Source organism: Pan paniscus, chromosome 1 (genome assembly GCF_029289425.2).
Source record: "Pan paniscus chromosome 1, NHGRI_mPanPan1-v2.0_pri, whole genome shotgun sequence".
Taxonomy (NCBI): domain Eukaryota; kingdom Metazoa; phylum Chordata; class Mammalia; order Primates; family Hominidae; genus Pan; species Pan paniscus.
The window spans coordinates 165,565,355-165,591,559 of record NC_073249.2 but is presented as its reverse complement, the minus strand read 5'-3'; the positions used below and the strand labels follow the sequence as shown (position 1 = coordinate 165,591,559).

General features: G+C 38.3%; 1 protein-coding gene across 2 annotated transcripts in view; it reads left to right on the top strand.

Annotated features, from left to right (window-relative positions):
* The window catches only part of NFIA (nuclear factor I A), a 381,707-nt gene that overhangs the window by 186,800 nt on the left and 168,702 nt on the right, over positions 1-26,205 (top strand). For both annotated transcript variants that reach the window (XM_034966293.3, XM_034966283.3), the window contains exon 3: positions 7,989-8,054. In XM_034966293.3, the coding sequence (XP_034822184.1) occupies positions 7,989-8,054 (66 nt within the window). The remainder of the gene's footprint in view (positions 1-7,988; positions 8,055-26,205) is intronic.

Here is a 26,205-nt window from a genome sequence, read left to right as displayed (position 1 = left end):
TTCCAAGGTTTTGTGGGTGTTTCTGTTGGTGAGAATTCTTAAAGTGCAGGAGGTTTGGAGTTTTGCCACAGACAGGTTATTTCATGGGATTATGGTCACTGTTCATTTTCACACAGGTTCCAAAGCTTGAATATCCAGACAGTGTTGTCTGATAAACAGATGTAATGCACCAAGTCTGCTTAGAATAAAGAGCAACAGACTGTGAGCACATGTTTAGGACTCATTTAAACTCATCAGCATAGTCTAGCTCATAGTTCTCTGTCTCTAGTCTACTTTTGAGGTAGCTTCTTGCTGGTAAAGTAACAAGGAATTATTTTTTCTCTGCTACAATTTGCTGCAGAGACTCATGGGAAATTCATTTGCATACATCTTGTTACAAAGACTGACTACTTCCTGGCTTAGACAAAGTGTTGCCTGATAAACAGACTTAACACACAAATGTCTGTCTGGAATAAACAACGGCAAGCTGAGATTTACATTTCCATTATCAAAGATAATCTCTTTCCCAGTATATGAGAATTAAGAACCTGTTCTTTAAAACCAGGTCTGTGCTCCTGATGTTTTATACTAGAATCACATCATGTGTCGGTTGGGGTTGATTTTCACAAAGAAACGAAAAACTTGTTGGGATGTGAAGATCTGTAGGGCAGAGGTAAATGTACATTTTGGGGGGCCTTTATGAGTTTCAAAACCAGGTTTTCTTGCTTTATTTTATTTGAACCACACAACATCCTGTTAAGTTAGGCAAAATCATCAGTAGTGTCTCCATTTTACAGATGAAGAAACTGAGATCCAGCACAGTTAAATTATATAGCTGAGGTTTCTAGGACACCATCTTTTTACCATTTCATACTCTTTTCAATGGTGGAATATGAATGCAAGAAAATTAGTACTTTAAGGTGCTACCTGGACTTAAATAGCATGTTTACACTTGATAGAGGGCATTTTATTATTTCAATAAAAGTTTGTGCAGACATCCAGGTACATGAAAATAATGCATGTAGATTATAACTCAATTATGCTTCATTTTCATTTGAAGCAGGTATTTTATAGTAGGAAAGAATACAGGGACATTTTCTACATTAAGTAGTATAGATGGCTGTATGAGTAATCTTCAAGTATATATCATCCTGTTGAAGAACTCCAAGAACCTAGTGTTAAGATTAATTTTGATTGTGAAAAAAGTGACTAAACGGGGAAATTAAGCACAATTCTGCTATGCAATAATGTTGCAGGGATGGCTTTTTAAGCAGGTCTTTGTTTACATGGGAGTGGGTAGGTGATCGGGTAGACTCAGTAACTTGAGTTCTGAATTAATCAGCAGGCACCGCTGTGAACACAGCGCCTCTTATGGGGAAAACAAAATTCAAAATGATTACCTAGACATTTTAGTTTAGTTTAGTCAAAGCGTCTTGTCAAAGAAAATGTGAGAAGTTACAAAGTTAGTCAAAGTATCATGTTTGCCTGTCTTTTATAATCACCAGCTTCTTACCATTGACTTCATTTATAACATCACTGAAAAAGCTGATCATTACTTGAAATTCAGCCTCATGCGAAGATTGAAGGTTTAATGATTGAGTCATTTTGTCATTACTTTCAGAGTGACTGAATTTGTCATTTTTAAAGCTTAGAAATGATCCTCCTCTCACTGTCATAACACAACAATAGTTATGCCATTTCATTTCTTTCTCAACGTGTTAGAACTGTGTATCATTCTGCAACCTCCTTGTGCATGTAGAAAAATAACACATTGATGAGTAGGTGATAAGGCAGTTGACTCACTCTTCAACTTAAACAGTCTTATCATCGTACACAGTACCGACTAAACAGATGGGCCCTGGAATACCAACATTAATGAAATACCAGAAAAATTGAATTTCTGTAAATTTAATATTTCACAAACTTGTGGCCAGAAAGGCATTACAAAAAGAAAAGTTTTGAGAAAGAAAATGGTAGTAACCTAGATTATGTAACAATCTTAAGTAGGCCTTGACAATGCGGTACAGGGGAGTGACTAAGGGGTGGATCTCCAGAGCAGCTGGCAGCCCCCAGGGTGGTCTGGTGGAGGGAGCCCTTCCAAGTGGCTGCTGCAGGAACACAGACCTTGCTCCCTGTCTGAATCAGGAGTAGAGGAGATGAGGACCAATGCGTGCAAACTAGCCTGGTCCTTTTGGAGCTAGGAGTTCCCCTGCACCCCGCCACAGCTCCCCATCTCCCTTCGATAAAGGACTTACTCTGCATACATTAATTACTGCAGTTACCGTGTACATATATCTAGACAAACACTCAATTCTAGCTTGCTGGGAAAGTTATAAAGATGAAATTTTGTATTTAAAATCCAGTAATGATAAGATTTCCCATTTAAAGAACCACAGAGTGTTTCCATTTTTAAAGCTTAAGAAAACTTTTATGGTATGACTCACCTCTTTTATCTGTTTTAGGAACTCGGTTATTGTACGTTAATTTTCATTAAGCGGGCCACAGTTGTGTACATTAATTGACCTTAAATATTAGTTTGGTTATTCACTGAGCTTAAAAGATTTTATTCATTCTCTGGAAATGCTAATCATAATTGCATATTTTCGGTGGTCCGGATTTAGTAATGGTGTTACAGATTTCTGTTTGTTCTTAACCAGACCGTGATGGATAATATTATATTTAGCTGATGGTGTTGTATTCATCAATGTTTACCCTTAAGCTACAAATTGTATATACATATGTACACCTGTACGCTGACATTCTACATTCTCAAATAAGGTTTTTCAAATATTTTCTTCACACTTCAGTCTTTAAGGTCACGGTCATACTGGAAAAAATAGATAATTTTCCTAAATATTACAAAGTATTACAATAATAATTTCTTTTATAACTGCAGCTGTGAGACTAATAAGCAAAATGTGACTATTATAGTTATTTGATTTTCTGGATTTCGTTAATGTAATAAACTTATGGTACTGGCTGATCAAAACAGAGTAATTTTAAAAATTATGTTACTCATAAGAACAGAATTATTTCTCTATTACAACCTTATAGATGTAGAAAAATGAATTCCTTGGCCTCTTTTGCAGAGTACTTATCTTCCCAAACCCTCAGAAACTAAAACTTATCTAAATTTTGAACATCTTTAAGGTCTACAGTTGTAGAGGGTAACTGCTTATTACACTCAGAGTGTAATCACCCTTACTCCTTACTTTCTTTTACCTCAGAAATGTTCCTAACTCTTCATTTATTTGCAGGAAAGTATTCACTCCTGTCTTTGCCTTTTAATTTTTATACTACAAACAACTCTAGCTCATGAGAGTGGAATTTTCGCTTTATTTCTTTCACTAATATTTTTGGGTTTGGATGCCTTCTGGTTTCTTCATACCATCTTTTAATTTGGGAGATTTAAAACTGGACATAAAATTCTAACAAAGGCTCTTCAGACTTCATCTTTAGCCAAATCATTATGCATGTAGGGAGGCTGAAACTTAGGCTATATTATTTTTCTAGTGGAACCAGAATTTGTGCTTTTATGGTCCATAGACTTTGGTTGCTATCATGTTGATGGACCAGGAATGACGTTGGTTTGTTTTAGGGTGGGAAGGGATCCTCACCAGTGTGTCTGCTTTTCCTTTATCAAGCAATTCACAACAGCAGTTGTGAGGATTTTGAGGCAGTCTACAGACACCAGAATATGGTGGGTTTCTCTAATCATTGTAATTTTTAAATGTGTGAAATATTCCTCCATCATTCATCATTTTAACCTGTATACATTTCTGGAGGGCCTCCTATGTGTCAGATACGGCTTCAGCTCAGCCTCTGTGCTGCGTGGGCCAGTGGATCATAGGAGGTGATTGTCTGCAATTTCTAAACACTGTGTAAGATTTCCAAACCACTCACAAACCAGAGAGATGTGCCCTATATTCCCTTGCCAGGTCTCAAGAAGCAAGGCATCAAGCAGAGATAAAGGACTTTTTGCCCTCCTTTCTCATCTTAGAAGTCCCACTCCCCTTTCAGGTGTAAGCTTAGCATATTTTTCAGTCACTGACAGTGGTTCAGTATCAGAAAGCTGAACAACAATTGAAATTTCATCTCTTCAGTTCAGCAGTTATTGAACTCCTTGGCTGGGCCAGGCACCCTGTGGAAAGTACCGGGGATAAGAGAAGAGTAGGAAGGAACTCCTTTCTTTAGAAGCTGACATTCTCAGATGGTTTAAACTCACCTTACTACAGCATAATATTAATCACACTGTAAGAGATACATTTGCAATGAAAGAGGGACTGGAGAGGACAAAGTGTTTAATTCTAGGTGAAAGGGAAGATTTAGCAATATTCTATCTTTGTTTATTGCCTAAAGAACATAAAATACATGGAAGGGATATTTATATTTTTGCCTCACTCATTTTACCATACTAACATGTTTTTGTCATTCCTCACCTTCCCCAAAGGAATACTGACGTTTCATTCTGAAGGGGAGTAGACCTGAGGTTTGAGGAGCCGAATATGTGTACATGTAGCAAATCCAGTACAAGGTTTCCGTTCTTGCATTGTACAAGTGTTTGGAAGCAGAGACAAGTATGTAGGCATCAGGATTTATTTTATTCCTTTCCCTAGTGATTACGTTGACAGTGAACTATCTTTGTCTGAGTACTCCAGCAATATAGCTGTAGGCGCCATAAAACTGCATAGATGGATGGCTACCAGTTCAATTAAGAGTTCTTAACCTAGCCTCCCATATGCAAACCCTGTCTATTTTAGGTTTAAATTTCTGCTCATAAATTTTTTAAAAATCCAAAGAAACATTGCTTTTCAAGGTTAGGTTGAAGTCCAAGTTTCCTTAAACAAAAAGCAAATCCCTAGATAGGGGAAAAAAATTGATAACCCTAATGTACTTCCTTACAAGAGCATTTCCAACCCCATCCTTTAAACACAGTGTAAGTAAAATTCTCTTCATTGTAATATACAGATCTTCTGGCTTTCAACCAGTAAGCCAGAGAAACTCACTGGTATGGGAGACTCAGATACAAGAAGAAAATCCAGTTCTATGCAGTTGGGTTTGTTTTCTGAGGTTCCTAATTATTTAAGGTGGTAGAAATCAATCAACCACGTGATATTTGTCCGAAAGAGTAAGACACAAAGTTACCTTGGCTTCTGACAGGTGTCTATGGAGTATATAAAGGAGAAAAGTGAATTAATTGTTAACCTTCTTGATAGTGTTTTAAGGCAAATGTTTGAGAAAGAGATCTTTCATTTGTATCAATTATACATGGGTAGAAATTAATTTGTAATTTTGGTCATTTGGTTGGCTCCACACTTAACAGCATCAGTGACCTTTTGCAATACCAGAAAGAGTGTCCATGCGTCCTCAGCAGAGAATAGCACTAAGACTGGGTAGTTTTGCTCCTTCTTGGCTGAAAAAGAAAATGGTATTGAACGGCCGAGGGTAGAAAATAATTATTGAAGTTTTGAGATCATATACATTTTCTTGTAGATCTTTGGCTTTGCTTGCCCCTTAGCAGGATGGTGCATTTTCGTATGCAGTCCTCAGATGGATAGCGGTGTCTCCAGCTTTTGAATAAAACTAGAAAAATTAAATTCCATTTTCAGTTTGGCTAGATGCCTTCTCCAGTGTTTGTATCTGAGCTTTCACGAGAATGCGGCGGCCCCTTGCAGACCAACTCTGAGCATTTTCTTGCCACTCACTCCTTTGCTGTTGGTTTGCTTATTTTTCTGTGGCTTGGAATTTTAAACTTTCTTTGAACATACCTAATATTCATCTTTTATTGTTGTTCATGTTTTCTATTATTATGCTATGTATCTGTAAAGGTAGGTGACAAATTTAAACAAAAAGTGAAAAGAAGAAAGAAGTCTGCTTTCAGATTATATAAAAAAAATTTAGGGTCTTTCCTGATCCCTTTTTGCTTTAATATTCATGGATAAATATCGGAAAAGTAATTGGCTATTGTATATCTAATAATTGAGATAAAACTATTTTCCATTTATTCATAGAGAAGTGATTAATTATAAAGATATTACACATAGAAGTAGTGCATGGATAGAGATGTATGTTTGCTAGTATTATTCCAAAGAAAATATTATGTTTGGCAAAATTTTATGTATCTGTTTCGGGACATGATCAAGAATTTTAATTTTCCCTAAAACAAAATTAGATATTTTGCTTTCATTTTAGTTATAGAAATTAATGGTTTAAGATTTTCCAGAACAAAAACAATGGAGGCATGTCTTTCTCCTAAAATACATTGAATTACTACTCAAAATATTTAATGTGTAATTTCTAATGGCAAAATTATAGGCTTGTTTCCTAGAAGAAAAAGAAGGTAGTCATGCTGTATTTTTTAATTGTTTGTGATATATATAATATTAATTTATGTAGTTAAAATTTTAAATATGGGTCAATGTAAATTTGTTTGCATTTCTAATTTTTAGTCTAGGTTTTGTATTTTTGTAGTTTATTCTGAAGGATTTCTTTAAAGGTTTTTGGCATATAATAATACATTTTGTTTGTGTCTTCTCTGTGGCAATTGTTACAGAACGATAAAAGCTGTCACTTTGCCAGACTCAAATAAAAATTCACTTTTTAGCATCTTCTGTTATTTAACCTTTGAATCAACATAGAATTTTTGCTATAGTCACCAGGTTAAGATTATCTGAAAATTTTAAAATAGATATTTTTTGCTATAGCACTTTCTTATAAGTAAAATCTTCATTTGCTTAAAAGCAGGGAGTCTTTTAAAGTAATAAATTAGCATTTCTAGACCTAAGGTCACTAGTAGTGCCACTTCTTTCTGCAGCATCTCCAAGAAAGAGAAGGGTGATGCTATAACTCAGTTGCTATAGAAGTAATATTTTCTGTTTAATCACAGTTAAGTGTCATGACCTTTTGACCTTACATTAAACTTGCAGAAATGTGGTTAAATTTCAGGCAGCTAATTCAAAACCTGTGAAGTCAAGTTGAAGTTAGGATGCAAGCTCTCCGCAGATACAGAGGTTTTGTTGAAAAAAAATTTTTGTGTTTGCTTTTAAACAATGTTGTAAACGACTTCAAGTCTCAGAAAACGCTTTATTTTTAAATCAAAATTTTTCCCCTTGAAACATTTTGCCTGTTTTTTCTCTCCTCTCCCCAAAAACTGTACCATAAATATGCTTGTTTCTAATTTTGTGAAATTCTTTTGATCTAATTTTATCTAATTTAAAAATTAAGTTACTTTGATTTTCACTTATTTCATTTAGAAATTAAGTTAATCAAATTCCTTTTTTAGTTTGAAAATATGATTATATTTTTTAAATTAAAAAATGTTTAATTCTATAGAGGTGTACAAAAATCTGTTTTTGCAAACAAGTCCTTTTAGGATCTCCCAAATGCATCAGTACAAGAAAAAAATAATTCTTATAAAGTAGGGGAAACTTGTACCTTCAGAAAGACTTCTTTGAGTTATGCAGTTATTTCAAGAAAATGTGATGGAATATTAGGACTCTAGTATTTAATGGTGTTAGTCTGCGTAGTCTGTTGCTGGAATGCAGAGCTAAATATCAACAGAACTTGTTACTGTTGTTTGGGTTGCTTTTATATACCAGCTTCAAAATATGTTTTGACACTTTATTATGTTCTGAATCAAGCTTCAGATGTGTGTAATGAAGGATGAAGTCTTTATCAGACTCGAGTGTATAAATAGTGGAGAAGAGCAGTTTGGAAATGGTCTCTCTAAGAGAATGGTTGCTGAAGAGCTTCAAGTTGTGATCTGGCAAAAGCCAATGCCACCGTAGGTGTCCGCAAACCGGAGCGTCCTCTCTAAAGGCACAGGCTGCTGCTGCATTTCCCTCTCTTTCTTTTCTCTTTCCATCTTTTCTTTTTTTCATGTCTCATGTCATTTCTGTAACGTTCCCTTTCTTAGTTTATAGGTTGAACCTTTTGAGAAAGTCTGGCACCTCTGATGCACTTTCCCTTGCAGACCCTGTAATTTTTGGCTGTATTTTTATGTTTTTCAGATTCAAGTCAATCTGAAAGTCCCAGCCAGCCAAGTGACGCTGACATTAAGGACCAGCCAGAAAATGGTAAGTTTAGCTTGGGACTCTAGCTGCTGCTTTCAGAGTCCACAGCAGCCAGCAGGCCGACTAAGTGTGAGGATTTGGGGGCCTACCCTATAAGTAGCCCACAGTAGGAACAACTCCAAAGACTCGGAAAAACTCAAGTAGATTACTTTTAATAGGGCAGCTTCTTGTTCTCGGGATCACCCCAGCAGCCTCAGGACCCCCGGCCCTAAACACTATTAGGGTGCCCATGAGAACCTGAATTCCCAAGAACGTTGATTACCCAATTAAACTATGAGAAGTGGGGTTAATTTACCAAATCAGATTTTTTTTTAATAGCATTAAGTGAGGAGTCATGGCTTTTTCATTTCATTTTAGTTCTTTAATGTGGCAAATGCCCCATGATCATCTTCACTAGTGATTTAAGATCATTCATTCACAAGCAGTTTTAAGCCTTTTGGGAGCTCAACACTTTGCCAATTCCTTTAAGAAAAAAAAAAAATCTATGCTTTGAAGGATTTTTCTACCTTAAATTGTCTAAAATAAAATAGTGAGGATACAGGACAGCATTAAATTCCACTGCTGCATAAATATCTAAATTTTCTGTTGCAGATGCTTTATTAAAATAGAACATACATTATATATGAATATCATAGTATCTGGTAAAATTTGAATTCGTGGCAGGCACTACAAGTATGAAACCTACTGTCATGGGTTGGAGTTTTATATTGAATAAAACTATCGGTTTCAATAAAAACAGAGACTTCAGTGAACTAGCAGTACCTATCATATAACAAACATTGTGTTACATACTTTCACAGATATCATCTCATAAAATTCCAAAATGTTCTCCTTTGCTGATAGCACTGAGGACTCTGGTGGAATGCTTTACCTTGAAGGGCCTGTGGGGAGAATATGCCATTGTGATTAAAAGCTCAGGCTGTGGGCTGGGCGTGGTGGCTTTCACCTGTAATCCCAGCACTTTGGGAGGCTGAGGCTGGCAGATCACGAGGTCAGGAGTTCAAGACCAGCCTGGCCAACATGGTGAAATCATGTCTTTACTAAAAATAGAAAAATTATCCGGTCGTAGTGGCATGTGCCTGTAATCCCAGCTACTTGGGAGGCTCAGGCAGGAGAATTGCTTGAACCTGGGAGGCAGAGGTTGCAGTGAGCTGAGATTGCGCCATTGCACTCTAGCTCTGGGCAACAGAGCAGAACATCTCACGGGAGGCGGGGCGGCGGAAGCTCAGGATGTGACCTGCATTCAAATTCTGCCTCTCCTATTTCTTACCTGTGTGATACTGAATAGGTTATTTAACCTCTCAGAGTATTGATTTATTCCTCTAAAACAGGGTAATAATATTACCTGTTTGTTGAAGAGTTAAATAAGATAATATGTGTAATGTGCTTACCATAGTATCTTTCATAGAGTTTATGCTTTAAAAATGTCAGCTGTGGTTCATTATGACTTTTATTATTTTTCTTGTCAATATAATTCTATCATACTTTGTTTTTCACCCACTTTGAATGAACCCGTTGCTTGAGTCTCTTCCTTTTGTTGTTCTGTACATTGTTCCATGTTGATCTCCATCCAATCTTTTGGAAAAGATAGGCAAACGGAATTATGTTGGTATTGTGGGGTGAAGGATCAAGTTTACCACATTAGCTATCCTATCACTGATTTTTCAGAATATGTTTCATTTCCTACCCATGAGAAATTTGATTACATTGCTGGATTCTAGCATTAAATATGGACTGCCTGGCAATTCCTCTCCTCATCCTGGTATTTTGGTGATATTTTCTTTATCAAAGTTGTCTTTTTAAAGCAGGCAGTTTAAAAAAAAAAAGAGAGAACTCTGGAGGTTTGTTTTTAGTGTCATATACAGCTACATCTTATTTTTTGTTGACATTTTAAAGAGTGGTATTTATAGACTAGTTTCGTTCTTTATTTTCCACTTGACTTGTAGGTGATGCCTTCAAAGTTTCACTTTTTTCTACATATTGTATTTGTGCATAATCTCCCTAAAGATGTCTCCAGAGGTATAATTTTATTTTCATCTTCAAAAATGTGTGGACTGTACGGGTGTGTAGTTCGCGTATTTAGGTCTGGCCGCCCCTCTAGCAGGCCTGCGATTCATCTGTCTTCATAAAATGGCCAACAAGCTGTTCACATGCAAATATAAATTGAGAGCATGAGAGGCCTGGCATGCCTTTCTGGAGCTGCCTGCAATCCCAATATTGTGTGTTTCCCATTCCAGAAAGCAACCAGGATTGAGCCTGGATTTTTTGGCCAAAGGCAGAGAGATACTAGCCAAGTTCACTTTTAACCTCAGATCACTTGATGCTACTACCGCAAGGATTTATGCTATCATTTTGGGGAAATCATGTGAGTTCAAAGAAAGAAAGTATTAATATCTAGGAGATAAAGTAATAAATTCCTATCTTTCAGTTTTCTATTTGTTTCAAAGGAAAAGTAGTAGAAGCTGGCTTATCTTAGCCCCAGTTGAAGAATTATCAGCCTACTCAGTTTTCTGCCTCTTGTCAATCTCAGATGAAGTTAGTGGAGGAAAAATGATTTTTCTCTTTTCCTTAAAGACACGTAATCCCAAAAGGAATAAATGAAGATTCAGGGCTTGGTATTTACATGCATTAGATAAGGTTCTACTCTCTGGTGTTGCGTTGATCAAGAGAATGTTTCCTCTTTTTCATTACCTCAGGATATGAAGATGAAGTGTGTGTTTCGTTTTTGTTTTGAAAGAGGGAACTCTCATAGGTGTATCAACAAAGCTCTAAGAAATTTTGGAATCTTGCTGATTGAAGAAGTAACAGACTTGATTCTTCAAATAAAATGGGAATTCATTACTTCACATATATGTATGTATGTGTATATATATATGTATGTTTGTATGTATGCGAAAAAATAATATTCTTTTTATCCTAGCTCTTGAGAAAGGTAATGGGAAACGAATGGTATTTCCCTAGTAAACCATGGAGAATGAATAGACAAATGGTAACACGCTGTTTCATCCCAAACCGTAAACTGGGCCATGTAACTTTACATAAAGTGGATGCAGCTGTTTCTTCCCTGTCCAACTAGTCTGCTTTTTCTGTGGAATTTTTGCTTTCTTTTCTTGTACTCCCTTAAGACTCAACTGTAAAAGAAAACAAATCTTTGTCCAATTAGAGCATTAGATGGGAATTTTGAAGGAATTATCTGAAGCCCAGCGATAAAATATCAGAAGCTCTGAAACTCAAAATTGGTATAATATAATGGGTAAAAAACTCTGCCTCTGGAGTCAAAAAGACCTGAGTTCAAATTAAATAATAGCTGAGTGACTGAGTAAGGTACACCCCAATCTCAGTTTTCTTACCAGTAAAACAGAAATACTAAAAGGAGGCCAGGTGCAGTGGCTCACGCCTGTAATCCCAGCACTTTGGGAGGCTGAGGTGAGTCGATCACTTGAGGTCAGGAGTTCGAAACCAGCCTGGCCAACATGGTGCCCGTCTCTACTAAAAATACAAAAATTAGCCAGGCATAGTGGCACTTGCCTGTAATACCACTACTCGGGAGGCTGAGGCAGCAGACTATCTTGAATCCAGGCAGCAGATGTTGTAGTGAGCCAAGATGGCACCACTTCATCCAGCCTGGGTGACAGAGCAAGACTCCATCTCAAAAAAAAAAAAAAAAAAAGAAAAGAAAAGAAAAGAAATAAAATACTAAAAGGACGTATCTCATGAGTGTTAAACTGAGAATATGCATACAAAATAGCATTCTGCCTGGTTCACAGTAAGGACTCAAAGGAAGGTTACCATTACTACCTTCCAGTTAAAGCTTGTCGTATTTACAACGAGTACGTATATTCAAGAGGTCCAAAGCTGGGAGCCTTGGAGTGGAAGGGGATGGCGTCAGAAATATACCAAGACTTTTAGAGACATCTTTAGTGGGTACTTACCCTGCTCTGAAATGTCAGACATGGGTTTCCCAAATCCCCACAATCCCCGTGGTGCCACGTCTGTTTTCCCATTTTGTTTTATCCTCACAATCTGTTCATCTCCCATGAGTTTGAGAACCAGGGAATTGCAAAAAGGATTCAGAGTAGCTGGAACCTTCAGAATGAGTACTCAAGAAGGTGATTCTGGAAAGAAGAGACTTCTCCTAGATGTCTTTAATTTTAGCTGAGTTTTTCCTTGGCACAAACCAAATAGAATCTGGCTTATTAAAAACTATAAGCTGATTAAGGGTAGGATTTATGACAAATTCCTTTTAAAAAAAATCCTGCACAGCCCGTAGATCTGTGCCTTGAACTTAATGGGTACCTAGTACTTATTTGCTTAATGAATAAAATTAATAAGTAGATGAATATATTGTCATTACTCCCAAATATTTTTGGAGTATCTGTTCACTCTTGATTTACCTGGAGATTTTAAGAAAAACAAACAAACAAACAAAAAAACAAAAACGCTCTGGAGAAGCTGAAAACCTAATTTGGGTGTGGGGGAAGGCTGTCCTCAGACACATGGACAGAGATTAACAGATGTAACTAGTAGGTCTAGGAAGCCAAAGCTGAGGGCTAGGTACTAATGGGAATAGGACATAAAGTTGTCCCTCTCCCCTTCCTGCCCGCCCCCACCCCCACTTCAATGAGCAGGTGTGGTCAGTTGTTTGAAACATCACCATTTCAGTTTATGCATGATGCTTGATTACCGTAGGGAATGCAGTTCAGACAAAGTTCCCAGCTCTGATTGGTATCATTTAATCCTTTGTTATATCACTGAATCTGGCTTTTCCAGAGCTCCTGAAGGTTTTAAGCCTTATTTGTTGGACTTTGACTTAGAACATCGATTTAAACAACTTTTGTGAACTCCCATGACATACTTTGGTTACTTTAAACATATTTATGGGACAGAGCATTTAAAATGCCTGCCTGATATTTACAGGGCCTGTGAACAGTCCTCCAAAGCTTGCATTCTGTGGTGTATCAGGTCAGTCATTATTGAGGATAAAGCTCATGTGATAGCCTTCTTACTTAATTCAAGGCACACTTCTGTAGGGCTGCACTGACTCAGTGTCTGAGGCAACAGTATAGGCCAGCGTTGGCACTCTGAAAACACACCCCCACTGGCTCTCACTGTTATCCGTGAAAGCATCCTTAACTAAAAAAAGAAAATGTGGGGCTCCCTAGCCAGAAAGAAATGCTATCTTCACCTGGTTATTTTTCCCTTCTATTTGCCATTTCTCATCATCTGCACAGACTGCTAGTAATAACTTTATCATAGTGGTTTTTAAAGTGTGATATTTATAACAAGAAATCAGAATTGGTATTTAGATGATTTCCTTTAGGTTTAATCATGTTTGTTCCTCCTCATTTATCTGGTAGTTGCACATATGTTGGTGGCATCAACCCTCAGATGGGTCTTTGCAGTCAGTGGAAGCCCATTAATCATGATGCTTGCCCCAGATTTTGAAAATTTCCAGCTCTACCTGCCAATTTGAAAATTACCCTGGAGTATTGGTTGAATCTACCTTTCATGTTCGCCATCTTCATTTATGTCGTTCACATCCTGAATTGTTAAAAGAGGTATCATTGTTAAATGTTGCTAGGTGAACAAGGAATGTACTTCTTTTCATCCGTAATTGTTGCTATTTCATGCATTATTATTTAACTCATTGAATTTTTAATGTTTACGAAATAAGTTTTAGTGCAACTGACTTCCTGACTTAAGATTTATGTGTAGGGCTGGCCACAGTGGCTCACGCCTGTAATCCTAGCACTTTGGGAGGCCAAGGCGGGTGGATCACTTGAGGTCAGGAGTTCAAGACCAGCCTGGCCAACATGGTAAAACCCGGTCTCTACTAAAAATACCAAAAAAAAAAAAAAAAAATTAACCGGGCGTGATGGCAGATGCTTGTAATCCTAGCCACTCGGGAGGCTGAGGCAGGAGAATCGTATGAACCCAGAAGGCAGAGGTTGCAGTGAGCTGAGATCGCACCACTGCACTCCATCCTGGGTGACAGAACGAGACTCTGTCTCAAAAAAAAAAAGATTTATGTGTAGGATTTACTTTGTAATTTGGGGCTGAGAAGAGAAACCTATAAATTTCTTTTTCTCTTTTTTGATGAACATTTTTTTATCTGACATTATTCTCTTTAAAAATTGTGGGCCTTCTTGTTTAATGTTTTAAATTGTTTTTACTACCTCCTCACATGTGTAGTAGATATATTACAATATTATATTGCAATATTTATATATAGTGGGAAGGCAAAATAAAATTGATAATTCAAAACTGCAAAAATGGTCACTGCTGGATGGACTGCTTGTTTTAGGAACTGTTTTGATGAATGTGTCATTTAGTTGGGTGATTTAAAAAAATTTGGAGGCAATGCAACCTTACAGTTTATGTTTTACTGGGAAAGAAGGAGCATTCTAGCACCATTGACTTGTAAATGCAGTTTATCAATATTTCATAATTTGCATGACTTTCTTTTACAATTACCTAGCAACAGTTCTTCTCTGCAGTGTTCCTTCAAAAAACCCCGCAGGGACAGACACAGTAGAGTGACCACCAAAATAGCAGCAATAACAGTTATGATCAATATTCTAAAATATGTAAAGGTCCCAACTCAGGGAGACATTAAAACCTAAATGCCTTCTGGTTTCCAGATCTGTATAATTAAATTCTGACTGATGAATTTTCAGCAATGCAATGGAGCTAGTCTCTCTTCTTTAAGAGACTAGGGAACTAGAATTTGGTTTCATCTGAAATTTCATTCTGAAACTAGGTGAATTTTGCTTTCTAAAGAATTGTTAGCAGGTGTGACCCATCATTGTTTGCAAAGGCTCCTCAGAAATGCCTCCAGACAAAGGAAATTCCTGAGTCTTTCTCTGTGAAAGATGAGGTGCCATCCTAGGCTGGGGGCTTCCCCAAGTGCATGACGCAGTGGAGGCTGCAGAGCTTAAGCCACGGGATCCAGTGTACTTAAGGCGCCTTTTCAACTGAAAAATGGGGGGTGTGGGGGGGAGATTTGTAGCCATTTTAAAGTAGTCTTATCCTCACACATTATGAGTATTTTATTGTCTTCACACAGAGAATAACTAGCTGAACAGACTTTAGGTTAGTTGGCTAGTAGCCAAAATAGGAAATGTTTTAGATCCTATTCCCCTGATTTTCAAGTTCTAAAATGGACTGACTGGGTGGTCTGTTTCAGACATCTTCCCCTCCCCACTCCCCCCACCTCCAACCCTTCACACACAAAGAGTTACACAGGAAAGAAGAAAAAAAGGGATTTCTTGCTGGTCCTCAAATTCATTTGTGCCTCTGACTCTTATCCCAGGAGAGACCCAGAAGTGCCCATTGAATGTAACGTTCCAAGTAGGAAAGCATTTTAAAGTGTGTATTTAGAATGTATCTGGAATTGCGTAAATATATACATAGATCTAGATTCTAAAAATATGAAAATATGAAGCAATACACTTTATGCAGTATTTGAATTGGGCTCAAAAAGGAAATCAAATGAGGAGCCGTCATCAAATCACAGTGCGGTAGAAGGTGCACCTGGTGTTTGGCTACAGCTCCATCTGCCATTGCTCTGTTTTCCCTGTGATCTAAGCCTGGAACTAGTATGACAGGACCCTTTGACAGAGATATCCTTAGAAGGACCACTTCTAATGGCCACTTTTCATACCTCCCCATCAATTAAAAACCAGCGTGGTGAAAGATCAGAGGGGCGAGCTGGGGTCAGGAATTGGGTATGAGCTTTCCTTGCCACAAATAATAGGGTCACTTCTGCTTTTAAATTTGAATGTGAATTTGTTGTTTTTAAGCCAGTACATTATTTTTTGGAAGGAATTACCTATTTGTGGATAATATTAGTAAACTGAATGTAATATAAATAATGTATTTGGGGATTTGGAGTCACTAATCCAGATTGATTAGTTGCCTGCTAGAAAAATTCATGTGGCCACAAGGATTTTTGGCACCTTTTCTCCCTGCAGCTTCCTCATTCTTTTTCTCTTCTTCAGGTTTTACTCAGCTCCAGGCAACTCTTTTCCCCCCTGGCATTAGCTTGTCGTTAAGGAAATCTAGTGGGATATCTCAAATAGGGGTGGAGGGTAGGGGGCACTATTTGCTGCAGATTACTCTGCCCCATCTCAGTTGTGCATTTCTATACTTAGTTGATTTTAACCCAAAGGGAACCAGGGAGTCTCATATGGCTTATCCACAGGCATCATATGGTGAATATCCAAAAAGAGAAATGTAAGGATATTGTGGCAAGGCTCAGCAAAATAGGAATAGCTTTTCAACAATCTTTCCACGAAGGAAAGTCAGTGTTTTCTTAGATCTCTGTAGGTATTTTACCACCAGAGAGCTTCTCAGCAAGTAGCACTTGTAAACTCAGAGATGAACAAGAAGAAGCCAAATCACAGCTTCCGAATAGGTCAAATTAGCAAAAGAGACTTGCCATTAAAAGCCTGACACTGAGCGTCTGTTAAGGGAAAATCAGTTGTCCAAGTCACTTAAAGACTTGTACCTCAATTTTCTCATAAGTAATTTAACAGATCATTCTTAAGAATTGCTGGATAGGCCAGGCAGGATGGCTCACGCCTGTAATCCCAGCACTTTGGGAGGCCAAGGCAGGCGGATCACGAGGTCAGGGGATTGAGACCATCCTGGCTAACACTGTGAAACCCTGTCTCTACTTAAAAAAAAAAAAAAATTAGCCGGGTGTGGTGGCGGGCGCTTGTAGTCCCAGCTACTCAGGAGGCTGAGGCAGGAGAATGGCATGAACCTGGGAGGCAGAGCTTGCAGTGAGCAGAGATCGCGCCACTGCACTCCAGCCTGGGTGACCGAGCGAGACTCTGTCTCAAAAAAAAAAAAAAAAAATAGAATTGCTGGATATATTTGGACTAGGTATTGGATGTGTTAAGGGAATACAGAGATAGAGCAGACATCCTGCTCTTGAGAACCTGATAGTCTAGTAAAAGGGAAAAGACACCATTTGTTCATTCATTCATTCAACAGGTATTTATCAAATACACTCTAAGAACCAGGCATGTTCTAGGCATCACACTGAGCAAAACAGAAAATCCTACTCTTAATTTAGCTTACCTTCTTGGGGAAGGAGACAGACAATCAGCTGATTAATACACATGTCACATGCCAAGTGGCATCAAACATTATAAAAGAAAATAAGGCAATATAAGGGATTAAAGAAGGGAGGATGTGGGTACTGTCTTATAAAGGGTGGTAAAGGAAGGCCTTTCTGATGTGTTGACATTTGAGTTAAGTCCTAATGAAGTCAAAGAAGTGAATTATGCAGATATTAGGGACTTTTATTCTAAGAAGAGGGAACATTAAATATAACAGCCCTGAGACATGCTGGAAGAACACTAAGGGGGTTGGTGTGGCTTGAAGGGTACAAACAAGGGAGAGAATAGTTGGAGATGAGTAGCAGGAAGGCAAATCATATTGGATCTTGTAAGCCAAGGAAAAGATATGGCACGTCCTTGAAAAGCCATGGTATACTCTGGAAGAATGCACATATGAGTCCATTCATTTCTTGGTACAGTAGATATGTCCTGATCCCCTACACTGTGATAGTCACTGTTCTAGATAATGAGTGTTCAGTGGGAAGCAAAGTAGACAGAGTTTAGTGTGGAGTTGTACACAAAGACCTCATTCATAGCATTGTTAAGGAATGAGACTGATTTGTCATGGCAGTATCTTTTAGTACCTCCAAAGGTTTTCCCTCGTGCATATTACTAAAAGCCAAGTTACTTGCATGGAATAATATTTGGTTTCACATACCCAATTGTGTAAACAATTATTTCTCAAAATGGAGGTCGAAATCTGTGGAGTTTCAGCTTACCCCTGCTCTCGTGACCCCATTAGATTATAACCCCCAGGTCTCACATACATTCACCATGAAGGTGGATTTTGTTCCTAAATAGTTGCCAGATGTAGCACAATGGTGGCTCACACCTGTAATCCCAGCACTTTGGGAGGCCAAGGCAGGTAGATCACTTGTGGCCAGGAGTTTGAGACCAGCCTGGGCAACATGGCAAAACCCGTGACAGAGCAAGACTGTCCCCAACCCCCCCCCCAAAAAAAAAACAAGATGCCAAGTTAAATTTGAGTTTCAGATAAACAGTGAATAATTTTTTAGTACTGCGTGAAATATACTTACACAAACAAAGTATTCATTGTTTGTCTAGACCAAGTTTTGTATTTTATCTGGCAACCAGTTGTAATTCTCCACATATTCCTGTGGAGGTTACATAGGCAATAGTAACAGCAGTGTATGAAAAGGTTTGATTAGTCTGTGATGCTTTCACTGATCACAAAAGGTCAAACCACTGGAATTTAACCCACTGAAAATGAAATCTGGGAAGAGTACTACAAAGTTCTAGTGACTTGGCTGCTTAAATTCCATTCCTCCCGCATCTGCTGGTACCTAGCCCAGTAGTTTTCTTGGAACAATAAACCACTTGTGAGGCACAGTCAATAGGTACAATATAATAGTTGAGAGCCACTCAGCCCATGCAAGTGAGTGTATAAGTTTAATTAGTCGTGTATTAATTGAGTAAGCCACTGCGACACTGTGTGAGCCCATACATCCAGTTACTGGCAGACCATTTACTCATGAAAGATGATGAAAATAGGAAATCAGTCAAATAATAGAGCATTTGGAATTCGCACATCCAAAGGTGAAGTAGAGAAATGGCATTTCTGATAAACTTGAAAATAGAAGGGGCCATATTTTTCATGTGCAATATGGAATGATAAATGTATATGTTTTCATCTGTAATTGGGACAACTTTGCTAGGTATGACAAATCTTGTTTGAACATGTTAAAGAAATATAGTGTAACCTTTGAATCCTCCTGCTTTAAAAAAGAATAGTGTTCACAGATTCAAGGAAAACAATTTTGGAAATAGGGTTAAACTCTATTAGGCTTAAAGCCAGATAATAACAAAAATAATGATTTTTGGTGATAATAATCATAATAGTAGCTCACAATCATTGTGGACTTTCTATGTGCCAGTATGTTAGTTTGGTTCCTCCAAGAATAATATGTCCTGATAGGACAAGAGATTTATCGGGGCAATACCTATCAAATATAAAGGGGGACAGAGCAAGAGTAGATTGAGAGAACTTTTAGGCTGCCGTACAGTTCTGACAGGTGGGAAAGGAGGAGGGAAGAATGAGAGATTGGGTCGGAAGAATCCCAGAGCTCTCACTCCCATTGCCTAGGCTGGAGTGCAGTGGTATGATCACGGCTCACTGCAGCCTCAACCTCCCAGGCTCAGGTGATGCTCCCACCTCAGCCTACCAAATAGCTGAGACTACAGGCACACGCCACCACGCCCAGCTAATTTACTGTATTTTTAGTAGAGACGAGGGGCTCACTATGTTGCCCAGGCTGGGTTCAAACTCCTGGGCTCAAGAGATCCACCTGCCTCAACCTCTCAAAGTGCTGGGGTCACAGGTGTGAGCCACTGCGCCTGGAGTAAGCTTCTAAGAAAATTTTGACCATGCCAATGGAGAGTCCCTGAGCTTAAGTCCCCTGTTGGAAGAATTCTGTGTTTTATAGGAATGGGTCTGTGTTGGTATCCTCCCCCTCAGTTATTGGCTGGAAACAGCCTGGAGGAAGTGTGGCCTTTAAGCAAATGTGGTGGTGGATTCAGAGGAGCAGCCCTGTTAGGCAACCATGTTCCTTGCAACAGGTGGTCAGGGTGGACCATTTTTATTCATGGCCACCAGAGCCATGCACTGTGCTGAGTTCTATATTCATGATCTTATATCATCTTAATATAATCCTATGGAGGTAGGTGCTATTAGTGTGCCCATTTTACAGATTAGGAAACTGAGACACAAAGAATTTAAGTAGCTTGTCCCACAGTCAAGAAGGCATAAAGGGTATTCAGACTCAACTCTAAGTCCAGAGTCTTAACTGCTTAACCATGACATTCTATTAGAGAAAGAATGGAATTCAAACTCTGGTTCTATAATGTATTGATTGTATAAATTTGAACAAGTTATTTAAACTCTTAAACTTTTATTTTCTAATGTATAAGGTGCGATGTCATCACCTTCCCAGGAAATGTGTTTTCGTTGCTGTTTTGTTCTGAGCACAAACAACGTTAGTTCCTTTTCCTTCCTCTTGTTTTGCTCTCATCTAGGATCGTCATCTCTTCCTTTATTTCTTATCTCATCTTCCCAGGTATCTGCCTCAGCCTTGTTCAGGCACCCACAGGCTTAACTACATCCTCAGAACTAACAGGACTGTTTCTGTGTGGATTATATGTCTGGATGTAGATATGTGGAAAGTGCTGAGCACTTGCAACAATCCATAATAGATACTCAATAAAATGTAGCTCGCCTTCTCTCTCATCCACCTCATTGCCTCATAGACATGAACTAGGTGCCAGGGACATCTTCTTTTTAAGTTTCTTTTTTTTTTTTTTTGACAAAATATACATCTTTATAGAAAAATTACATTCTTATTTTTTTATGAACACTTTGTTCTTTTTTTCTACAGCCTCAAGTATTATGAGTATATGGTACTTTAATAGATATTTTTAAACAATGGACTGAGTTTTCATTTGATTTTTCTGCTGGAGGTGGAGACTATAAAATTAGGTTAGTTGCAAGGTATTTATACCAGATGCCATTATGTTTGTTAGATGGCATAAAACAATTATGATTGCCAATAAATTTAAAAGTGTTTCCGTTGCAAGATGTAGGAGTATAGTTTTACTGAAAACATAAAATGTTTCTTTTCATTCCCCATTTTTTGTGCAGTACAATAGAAATTTGTGCCCCATTCCTTTCATTTTAGATTTCTGAATTATTTAAAAGAATTGGTTAATTCTCCATTTCAAGTGAGCAAGACAAAGTTCATTAGGATATCTGATTCCTAGCAGGTCCCACATTCACAGATCATGTTAACTCCATAGAGAGGTTTATCTTCTTTTAAAATTACAAATGCTACCCACACTGAAAGCTTTTCAGTTTAATGCATTGTTACAGCTTTGAACTCTTCAGTAGGATCCTAAACAATAGAAAGAAGGAAAATGAAGCACCTTGTTGTCCAAGCTTGAGCCAGTTCTAAAAGTAGCAGTGCAGAACGTCTATGTCCTTTCAATTCTAGTGGATTTGCAACACAATATCATGAAAGGCATGCAAGTAAACCTTAGCACGTGCTCCACCAGTAGTTACCAACTGGTGGTCCTTGAAGGGAGCCAGAGGAAAAATCTTAAATTATGCATTTTTTCCCCTTATATAAAGCTGCACTGGCTGAAGATTTTTGCTTTTGACTTTATGCTTGTGAACTCATGGGTTCTCTTGTACTTACAGAGACTCTGGCAGTTATAGTTTGGATTCATTTAATGAAAGGTAGGGGAGTGATGAATTATCTATTCATTTAGCAAAGATGGTAAATTAAATACTTTGAGAAGCTGGCCTTATGAGAGGAAATGATTACAAGTTGTCCTTAATGGTAAGAAGATACAGAAGCCTGTGCTGTAGACCACTGGTTAATAGCCTTTAACTTTCTCTTAGGAAAGACGAAGAAAGAAGAGAAAAGCAGGTGCTAGGAATAGCCAGTCAAGACTGGTTGTTGCAGGTGCTGCCCGTCATCTCCATTGTACCCCTTTCCGGTGTTCTTTCAGCAGATATTGTTGAATTCAGTTCTATCTGAGCAGAATTGATAGTGAGGCCGATGTGGAAAGCAACTCAGAGTAGGAGACTCAGGTGGTACTTCCGTATGTAAATTGACTAGGAAAGCGTAACTTTGAAACAAAGGATTCTAACAACGTTTTATAGCCCAATCACATGTAAGTGTGTAGAACATTTGAATTTTGGACTCTGATCTCTGTGGATTTTTTTCTATGCATTCATAAGAGAGGCACAAAAATTGACTGTGGTCGAATAATACTATGTACTGTAAACTTTAGATTGTTTGAATATGTTAATTTGATGTAATAATTCTAAGATATAGAGGACAAGGAAACTGAGGCTCGGAAGTTGAGGCACATGTTTCATGATCAATAGCAAGTGAGTGCCTGCTTCATCTTTCTTGGGAGAGCTTTGAGAATAAACAGGGATAACGGATAGTGGTGTGCTTTGAAATGTTTTGTACTCAGCAGCTATAATCTCAAATAATTTGTATTGTTAGGTTTTCAATGTATTGACTATTCTGTCCCCTTACCCCAGGGAAAGTATAGACTTGAGGTCAGGGAATAACAATGGCATATGACATGTAAGTATGGTGACATAATGTCATATGATATACTACATAATATACGTATTATAGTGTTACATGCATTATGTATTACATTATTGAGTAAATATGTATTATATTACAATGTGTAATCTGTAGTCCTTATAATCTATTAGGACTTTGACTGAACACCAGTCAATGAAAATAGTAAATGTCACAGTATACTGAAAGCGAAGCCAGTGAGAGAGAGTCTGCAGAATTCCACATTTTCCTCAGGATACCTCGCAGACCATGGGTGACACATGACCACCTGACATTGGTACCAAGTGAGGGAGAATGCATTATTAGAAATAAACTTATCATTTTTTCAAAGACGACTTATTTTTAAAAGCTACAGTATAAATGGAAGCTCCAGTGATTTCTTTGGACACCGCTAATTTGTGTTTTAAGGAGACCACTATTCTAGACTATGTGCTCCCTGAGGGCAGAAACTAGGGTATTATATTCCAAACAAAATGGCACTCAGTAAATATTTTAGGGTGAATGAATGAATGGGTAAATGAATGAATCTTGTGTTCAGGAGTTTAAGTCTTTTCAGGGAAAAATAATACATAATCATAAGTTATTCCCCTCCTTCCAATTGATCTTTCTTAATTGTACATATATTTATTAATATATAATCCCTGTGCCAGGCAGTGGGCATATCCACATAAAAGAGAAACCAACCCCATACTCCTTGAGTACATATTCTAGCAAAGGATACAGATACTTAGGCAGATAGTTGCATAAAATGTGATTGTGATCTCCTAAAGTTATTTGGATGGTGTTTGGGGCATATGGTGGAGGCACAAGTGATAAAGGCTATGCAAGAAGCAAAAAAGTAAAGTTAGAAGTGTTCAGAGAAGAGCTTGTTAGGTATTTGACCTAAATGCTGAAGTGTATACATGTTCCTAGATGTTACTTAGAGCTTTCTTGCTCCTTAAAATTAGCTCAAACCCACCATTCCACAGCCTGAGGAAATCTAAAGCCTATCCCAGTATTTCTGTGCATTTCTGGGGATGCTTACAGCAAAAGTTTTCTTCTGGCTGTCAGTTCCTGCACGTGCTGAGTTAGTTTACTTTATAGATCTTCCCCCAAGCCGTGCAATGCTCTTTTCCATGTCCTGTGCCCATATGTTGGGTTGAGCACCTTCTCTGTATTTCTGTCTGATCTACCTATAGAAATTATGTGTACAGCTGGCTTTGGTGAAGTTGTAGGAGGGTGAGTTTGGGCACTTCAGTAAAGTCTCAGAACATACTAACCACATCACATTGATTTTAAACAACTCTGTTTTTAAGAACACTTAGGTCACTCTGCCATGTTACCATTGCCCTCTCTTCCTCCCTCCCTCTCTTCTCTGAGCCTCTCCTTGTTCTTCTTTAGTTTTCCTTGAGCCTTGCAAATTTATGTGCTTGGGAATCTCCTTTGTAAATAAGAAATGTGCCATCAAGATATTTCCCAATCAATGGATTCTGGCACTCTTGACAAAATGATAGATGGAATTTGCAGTTTCTATGTGTATGAGAGGGAAGATGCAAAGTCCTTGTTAAACAAAAGGAACATTATGGGTAAAGGCCTAGGGGCAGAAAGGACCCAGCATGTAAAGCTGCAGCTTGGCTAAGACATAGTGTTTCTGAACAGTTTCAAATACGCCAGTCATATCATGTTGAATTCTTGGATGGCCAGTCACCCAGCGTGTTTCCCTTGGAATGAAGCTTGCTGACTGACTGGCTGACAGCTAGAAAGCATCCATAAATGAGAGATGGAGATGAAATTAAAATGTGACTCCTTTGGCATCCACCTTTCGAACCTAGGCCTTCCCCACTTTACTCTAATTCAATTTAGTAGATGTTGGATGGAAACTAATACAGTTAAAAAGAACTTCATGTAATCTCACTAACATTCTTAGAACATGATGCTCAAGGTTTTCTGGTCAAGGATATTTGCATTTGCATTTATAGAATAGTTAAGAGCCAGAATTCTATGCATGTGAGAAGTCCTTGCTTTGAGAATGACATTTCCAAGCTGTCAAAATCTAATGTGCTCAAAGCTCAAACCAAAATTGCTTTTTATTCTGTAAATATTGAAGAGAAGGCTTAGAATGGCACCAGTGAAGTTGCTAGCCAGGGTACTAGCCTACTGAGTTGGAATCAGAAAAAGTCCATTTGTTGAGTTTAAATTATAATACAATCCAAGCCTGAGGGATGCAGTGAAAAAGTATGACCAGTGGTCAGATTCCCACATTTTCCTGCTGACCACTTGGTCACTTTGACACAGTTTACTAGAGAAGTTTGATTTGCAGGTCTGTAAGCACAGTACATGCATCTTTGTTACTTGACTCTTCTCATCTCCAATTTCTTAATGTTTACATCGAACTACAAAAATCTTCACATGAAATCTTCACATATTATATTCATTCATTCAACCAATATTTATTTATTAAACATCTGCTGTATGGCAGATACTGCTCCAGGCATTAGTCACAAGACTGATGAAGCACAGAAAAGTAAAGTTTCATGCATCCAATAGCAGATTCATTGTAGAACTGAGAGCCTTGATGTTCGGTTCCTTGTCCAGCTTTCTCCTACATTTCTACTCTGCTTTTCTTACACTTGCTGTTTCACCAAAAAAAAAGTTACTTGAAAGGCGATTGAAATCATTCTTTTCATTTGCGAATAAGTTGTAAAGGTTATTGGAAAGTCATTTGTGTAGGATTTTGAATCAGTTTAACACAGTTTTCATATTACATTTATGTGTGTGATTTTCTGAATAATGCCTTTAAAGGCAGACATTAAGTGGATTGCGAACTCCATGAAAGCAAGGATTGTTTTTCTTTTTTACTCACTGTTTTCTCTTTAGCACAGTGCCTATCCCATAGTACATGTTCAATAAATATTTACTATAAATGCAGAACTAAATGCATTTCTTATGCTTCGCTATATCCCTGTTGTCTGGTGCAGTGTGTGCAGCGTGAGCTCTCTCTGAGTCTGTCGCCGGTAAGATGGTGAACAGTGCTGTCCGTATTCAGTGGACTTCTGTATAGAGCATGTCATTCCCAGTCTATCTTGATATTCAGTACTCGATATTCAGTACTTAAGTGTCCAGTCAAGCAGCTTGTAGTTTTCCTTGCTATGTTGGGGTGGGTACTCTGGTACCTGGAGGCCCCCTGGCTGCAGACACAGCAAGATGGTTTTGAGCAGGGTGTGAAACGTTTGCTGCCAGTGAGGGAGAAAGGTTTGCCTTGGCTAGGAGTAGCAGGATTTCAGGCTCCACATCTGGGTCTTCCGTCTACGTCACCACCACCATCCTCATATGCGCATAGCCATCAGCTGTCCTAAGTGCAGCACTCTGACAGAAAATTGTATACGAGGCAGAGGTGGCTGTAACTAGTCAAAGTGTGACAGAAATACTCATTCCATGGCAAAGCTGACTGACATGAAGAGATCTTTGTGCTGAGAGAGATTCAGCAAAGGGAGGCCAGAGTAAACTAGGAGTGGGCTCCGGGTTAGAGTTGAAGCAAGAACCTGTGTGAAAAGAAAGGCAATGTCCACCTCATATTTCCTAGCAGACATAAAAGACATGGTGTCTCTCTTGCTCAGTCTTTTTCATCATCTTACTGGGTTCAGAACATGGGTAAAGTTCGAAGTGATACATTGGATAATTCTTTCGGGCAGAACTTTGTTGAAAGGAAGAGTGTGGTCGTCTAATTGGAGCTTGGCAAGTGCAAGGGTGGGAGAGAAAGGGAGACCCTACCTTGACTCTACCGCTCACCTGGCTGTGAAACGCTTTAAGAACAGAAACACTTACTAATCGTAACTGGCCTTAGGAAGGGTACCTGACCTCCTGTGCCTCAGTTTCCTCATCTGTAAAATGGTCACGAATGCTTCTTGCCCTTTGCTCCCAAGGATTTAG